General features: G+C 30.8%; 1 protein-coding gene across 1 annotated transcript; it reads right to left on the bottom strand.

Annotated features, from left to right (window-relative positions):
• Window positions 1-2,720: 2,720 nt before the first annotated feature.
• LOC107615473 (26S proteasome non-ATPase regulatory subunit 4 homolog) lies at window positions 2,721-4,229 on the bottom strand. Its single transcript, XM_088498966.1, is given in 4 exon segments — window positions 2,721-3,096; window positions 3,558-3,764; window positions 3,854-4,011; window positions 4,209-4,229. Coding segments are annotated over 4 exon segments (762 nt in total).
• Between the last annotated feature and the right edge of the window lie 2,975 nt (window positions 4,230-7,204).

Below are 7,204 nucleotides of genomic sequence, written 5' to 3'. Positions count from 1 at the left end.
AAGAGAATGAAGATGAAAATTGAGTGTTTTGGATTATGTTTATTTTGTTTTAGAGACTATTTATAATTATGTTTTGGATTATATTTATTTTACTTTGGGAACAATATTTATAATTATGTTTTAGATGAAAACTTGGTTTATAATTATGTTTATTAGATATTTATAATTACAAAGACTTTAATGTTTTTTAATATAAAAATTATAATTTGTTTATACTTTTAGAAATTATAATAGTTAAAAATAAAAAATAGAAGAGATTTTTTTTATACTTTTATATATATTATTTAATAATTAAAAGTAAAAAAAAAAGATATTTGGCGGGCTTAGCCCGCCGGCCCGCCAGCCCGCCGTTAGGCGGGGCGGGGCGGGATGGGCTTCCCCGCTTGCCACCCCTAAGCCCATCGAGTCACCCTCGAGTATGGGCATTGCTGTCACCATTGTTGTCTGGATGTAAAGGGTGGCTGATTGGGTTCAGATAGATGGGATATGTTAAGGATTGGTGGGAAGAGAGTCACTCAAATAAAGACACCTAAAAACGTCTTTTTTTAAAGATATTTTTTTAACAATTAAAATTTAATATATGTAATCGATTAAACTGTGTTATTTCTGTCATAATTAGATCGAATAAATCGATTTAATCGAAAACTTAATGAATTAAATCTTAAACCGGTTTAAATTAATATTTTTTTTATAAAAAATAACTACAATATTCCTATTATAGAAAATGAATAAAATACTCCTATTATATATATACTAATTTTGAGAACTTTAAATCTTAATCTTATGACGGCACAGAAAGAAGAGAAGGTTAGAATTTAGGGTTTTTAAAATTAATATATATAATAAAATATTTTAGTAATTTTTATAAGGATATTGTAGTCATTTTCTATATAAAAAATATTAATTTAGACCGATTTAAAATTTGGTTCTCGATTTTTTTGTCAAATCAATTTGTTTGATTTAATTTTGACAAAAAATAACACAGTTTAATCAGTTTTATGTATTGAATTCTAATTACTAAAAAATATCTTTAAAAAAAGACGTTTTAAACGTTTTTATGTAAATGACTCCCTAATAATAAAGAGATATGAAAATTTTTAAAAAATTATAATTATTTTTTATTAGAAATAAATTTGATTAAAAAGTATAATTATGATGTCAAGAACCTTTTTGAAAACAAAACATCGATAATAAGGACGATTTTAATTTTAAGCAAAAATTTTAAAGACTCCATAATAAAATTATTGAAATTTTGAAATGTAAAATTAGGATTTATATTTTATAGTTTGGAAATTAAGGTTTAAGATTTAAAATTTAAATTTATGATAAAAGCATAATTTAAAAAAATATTGATTAATATTAGTTAAAAAGTAGTTAGTTTTTTGGTTGAACTCAAAATTTTGTTGGTGTGGCTACCCATAATTAATGTTGTTAGATAATATCAATTATCTTATATTAATATTAGATAGAGAAAGTATTGTAAGCTAATAATTTTTATTGAACAAATTAAGAAGAAGAAAAAAATACCTCAGGGTGATTGATTAACTATCCATACTGCAACTGCTTCAAAATATAAGAAAGTTGCTTGATTAGATCAAGCTCAGGGTGGTCAATCGGGGTCTTCCAAAGAGAGATTAAAGCAAAGGTTTCAGTCCAAATTTAATTGAAGAAATTTAACAAAACATAAAAAAATTAACATAAAACTAAAGAAAATTTATTAAATAAGAAATAAAAAAGTGATGTGTTTCATGTTGTTTTCATGGTGTAGGGATGAGCTGTTCAATAGACGTCGGAGAAGCTGTTGAACAAAGAACCGAAACAGAAAGCCAGAGAACGATGATGGTGGATCTGCTCACTGAAGCACTACTTGCGTTCGATGAACGCCAGAGCTAAGGCAGAAGCTTGAGTATGCCGAAGGAACAAAACGTCCAAATTGAAGCAGCATGGTAATGGTGGAGCCACAACTAGAAAATGGTTTAATACAGACAGATTTACAGACAGATTTGGTCTATATTACAGACGAATTTTTGGTTATCGACAAAATTACCGACGGATTTTGTCCCTCTGTAAAAGCCTCGTCGGAAATTATTTACTGAAGGATTTTTTCCGTCGGAAAATTGCCGACGGATTTTTACTAGTTACCGATGGATTTTCCCTCTGTAAATTCTCCATCCATTTCCCGAAGACGACAAACTTTCCGATGGATTTTCCGTCAGTAATTATAGACGGCTTTTTCGACAAACAGACGGATTTTTCGACGGATTTTCCGTCTGTAATTTACAGACAGATTTTTCGACAAATTTTCCGTCTGTAATTACAGAAAAATTTTCTGACAGATTTTTCATCTGTAATTTGAATCTTAAAAAATCATCTCACACTCTGATTACAGACAAAAAATCCGTCAGTAAAGTAAAATAATTTTTTTTATTTTTCCAATTACAAAATAAACTTGTTTTCATACAAAATAAATATAAATTTAGTACAAATTTTTTTCTAATTTGTATTCGAATATTTATAATATTACAAAAAATAAATAAATTCATCGTATTATAAAGCTAAAAAAAATTATTATAAACAAGCAAGTTAATATAATTCAAAACATAAAAAGTATATTATCAACTATAATCCTCAATATATTGTTCAACCATACTAAATTTTACACAATTTTACATATATTACAGAAAGATTAACTGAATTCTTTTTAAAAAAATAGACATGAATCAGCATCCATTAGCCATATGTGCATGAATTCTTCTGGGGGAAGAAACAGAAAAGTAAATCTGCCTAAAAGAACAAATAGCACCAACCATCATATCATTTGTCTTTGTCTCAGCTTCTGAAGCTGATGCACTAGTACGCTCAGTCATTGTTGCATCTTATGAGCTAGCTTGCTACTCACCACCCTTCTCTTGTTTAGAAGCTTCTTCTGCAGCTGCTTCCTGCCTGACTCTCTCTTCTTCCATTGAAACTCTTAAAGCAAGAGCCAGCTCGGGGTCCAAGTTTGGATCCACACCGAACTCAAATCCAGATACACCACCAGCTGCAGCTGCAAATCCACTTCCACCTTCACCATTGCTAGTAAAAATAGGTGTGCTGCCACAAAACAAGGTTACAAAATTACTTCTCAATAGGGAAAGCAAATTTGTTATTGTACTACAGGAAAGAATTAAAAAAGAGTCAGAGCAACAATGAATCCTCTAACACAAAAAAATAGGATGACAGAATAAATATGACAGATATTTCACGAGAGCCATCTAAAGCATGCCATTTCTGCTACTTGGGCTTGGCAAAGAAAATATATGAAGGACGAGCCAATGTCTATTTGGTTAGCTAGTAAATAATTGGGGAAAGGATTAAAAGAAAAAGCACAAGAGTCCAAAGCCCTAAACTCCAATCAGAATTGGAAGAAAACAAAACAGAATTGGATAGAAGCCGAGCAGATAATAAACAAATTCCATAACTCACATGTATATCAAAGAAGTCTTGGATCAAATGGGAATCCTTATTAAAAAGTAAGAAACAAAAATCAAATAAGATGAATTGAATTCACAAATCTTATAAGCACATCAGAAAGAGCATTTGTACCAGCTGGAACATGAACAATGCGGTTGGTATCATTATTGTTCACAGCTGCAAGGAGTGCTTCCAGCTTCTCTGTCTTCCCCTCATCTTCCTCGCTGAAATTGACAATGTCAAGTGCAACATTATTCTTTTTTAACTTTCTTCCAATCATCTCCAATACTTTCTTCTCATGCTTGAGAGGACTTTAGAAACCATGAAATGAGATAATTAGATGAGAAAATAGCTACAAACAAATGAATTAAATATTTCAGAAAGGGACATTTTTTTGTACCTTCCAGCAAAGACAATAATCCTTTGCTGCTGCTTCTTATTTTGCCGATGCTTAAGAGCCAATTGTGCCACCTGAATGCCAGCGGCTAGGTTCATATCACCACCTATTTCTAACCCTAAATCAGGAAGAAAAATCTTCCTTCGGTCTCCCCATACTTGCTCAGACAAGGACAAGAAGGAGGAGCCAAAATCAAGTCATAACAAGAACAGGAAGGAACAAGAATATGCATGCAAATTCCAAATAAAATATCTCAGCAATTCAAATATATAGTTCATAAACAAACTTCATTCTATACTACAATCATAGAAATTATGTTTCAGATTTCACAAATTACAGGAATATACAAAATTCATACCTTAGAATTTACAAACTTCATTCTAAACTCAGTATATGATGCTCTGGCTGATAGAAGATGATGCACAAGTGACAAAAAGAAATTAGTCAATTTAAGGAACAAAATGCCCTATCCTGCCACAAAACATTAAATAACATTCACCACAAGCCTTGATTTCATGAAAGACATTCACCACAAAATTACCATCCTCTATCTCAAACAATTCTTCTAGAGGCTCCCCTTTGTCCTTTTGTCTAGTTTTTGGTGAATTCTTTGGGAAGGAGTAGCTGAAAAATTACAAGTCAAGAACCATTAAATAACAAGTGTAAGAAAAGAAACATTTGATAGATTTAAATTTGTAGGAGAGAATGAGCACCGTGCAAGCATTTACATCTACGCCTAATGGATCTTCTTCTATTATTCATGTTCCTCTGTTTGTGATAGCTAGCTTCTGGGGACGGTTCCACCTTTTCCTAACATGTAACATTTTCTAAGGTACAAAACTAAATGAAGCTCAGAATTGTATGTTAGAAACATACCACTACAACTTCAGTGTTGGTCTTGGTCCCTTTAAATAAAGCAGCCCTCTATACAAGTTCATGTTGCAATGCTTTTATATGAAAATGAGTTTCATCAAAAGGTTTATATCATTGCAAGATAATAAAATTTAAATTTTCAGTCTCTCTCTCTCTCTATATATATATATATATATAAACTCACCCTTTCCCTTCCTAAATTAAGCTCATGCAAGAGCAACTAGATAGAATTATTATCCCTGTAAAAATAATGATATTAATATGAATGTATAAGATGTAAAATGTACTGCTAGCATGTGTGTGTTTGATTGAGCAAGATTCCAATTTTGTAGTTGTAGTTTTTGAACATTGCCTCTTAACATCTGCATCTCAGCTTTAGTCTATTCAATTATTTTACTGTTTCCAATTTTAATCAAGGAAAAAAAGCAAATTCTTCCTAATTATATATTTCCTTAGATTACATGAGAGGATACTTTTTCTCAGCTAGGAGCTTCAGCAGAGTCATTCTTTTCTGCATAAAAAAGATTCAAGTACTGTCATTTTAGCCATACTATACTACTTTGATGAAGTGAAGGATAGGCTTGACAACAAATTTTTTGTGTAGATATAGTATAATTGAAAAAAGATTAGTCATGTTTGATAATGGATATCCAATCTCAGGGAGAAATAAAAAAGATAAAAAGAAAAATTGAAGAATAAATATTATTGTAAGTATTAAGCAAATAAAAAATCAAACTCAGATATACATTAATATAAACAATGATATTATACCGAAAGAGTATGCTCTGCAAAGGTGCCAGCACTTCAGAAATAAGCACAATCTCATGATTAAAGATATATATATACATATATATACAGATATGTATGTATACTCGCTATAGATACATTATTGCATGTGCATCTGCATATATACTGATGTTAGTTAGCATAGAGAAGTGTCATGCATATGAATCAACTTAATGCATGAATTGTATGTTTTGTAAGTGAAATATGTTGTAGCAATATATAATTCCTAATTCAATTCAGATGTACAAATAATACTAATATCAATTAATGAAGTATAGTATAAGTTATATGAATAAGACACGCAAGGTAGAAAATAGAATTATCTTCAAAATATATAGATAAAATATTAATTAAGATTCGTTCTATGCAACTAATCTCAATTAGAAATTGTTCTTATTAGCCCAAAAGGAACACCTTTTCAAAGAAGAGAACTGAATTGAAGTGGACAGTCACATAATTCAGATCCTAAGTAAGGGATTAAACCATCAAATAATCCATTAAAACACCACAGATAGTGAAAGCAACGCCGTTAAAAAAGCGTGAAAAAGTAGCATTAGAGAAAATTTTGTAAAAAGCTTTTGTCATTTGGCTATAACTATTTGTAAATACAACTTTTGAAGCGCTCCAGCTACGAAAAGCTCAACTTGCTATATATCCAAACCGTAAAGGAAACAAGAAGCCGCACCTGAACTCAAATTCCGAGTTTTGACCCCGTAATTCTTCCATGAAGCATACTTGTGGAATACATAGACCAAGATTATAATTGCTGAGTTCCACACATAAATTCAATTCTACAAAATCAGTTTATGAATTTTCAAATAAGTAATATATATGCTCAAAAAGCAAGTTTTATTGTCATATGATTCAGAAAATTAAATTCTATTGAAACAAAATTGAGTTAGAAACTCAGAAGCAAAATGAAAAAATGGAAGAGAAACTCACCTTTTCTTCTCCTTTGGAGGCAGAGATCAAAATCCAAAAACAAGGGAAAGATTGAAACTTCAAAGTCAAAACCAACCAAAATTTAAAACTGCCATTGACCAAACCACAACCTAGTCGTTTATTATGACATGCAACAAGAAAAGGTTCAATTTTAATGATATCATATCTACCATACAATGAATGAAATTTTTTACTCCGAACTACAACCACAACATCAAACACTTCTTAAAGGCATGAAAATAATCAAGAACAAAAAGAACCATACACAAGAGATGCAATCGAAAGCTTCTTGCTGTTGTTCAAAAGCTGCTGCTGCATCATCTTTTAGATTCTTATAAAGAAAAGAAGATAGCTATAACTTCACATCGAATAACAGAGTAAACCATATATATATTAATATAACTATGGAAAGAAATGCATGCTTTTTTCAAAAATTACCTGAATTTCCACACGAAGGGCTGTGATTTCCTCATCTCTCCCATCCTGTGTTTGTTTGCCAGCCTTGAGAGCAGCCTGTGACAATAAATAAATAAAAAAATTGAGTATTCCACAAAAAGATTATAAGATTATAAGATTATAAGATTCAAAGCACATACTTTATGAATTACCAAATCAGCACCAATATAAAGATTATAAGATTCAATTTTTTGGAGACAGAAAATTTGATGCATTCAAATATATACTTCATCACGGAGTGCAGAGGTATTACTGCTGCCACAGAGTGAACCGAAACTGCCGGTCTTCCAGCTGAGG

The sequence above is a fragment of the Arachis ipaensis genome, chromosome B9 (genome assembly GCF_059453495.1).
Source record: "Arachis ipaensis isolate K30076 ecotype BB chromosome B9, ASM5945349v1, whole genome shotgun sequence".
In the NCBI taxonomy this organism is placed as follows: Eukaryota; Viridiplantae; Streptophyta; class Magnoliopsida; order Fabales; family Fabaceae; genus Arachis; species Arachis ipaensis.
This window is presented reverse-complemented; position numbering and strand designations above follow the sequence as displayed.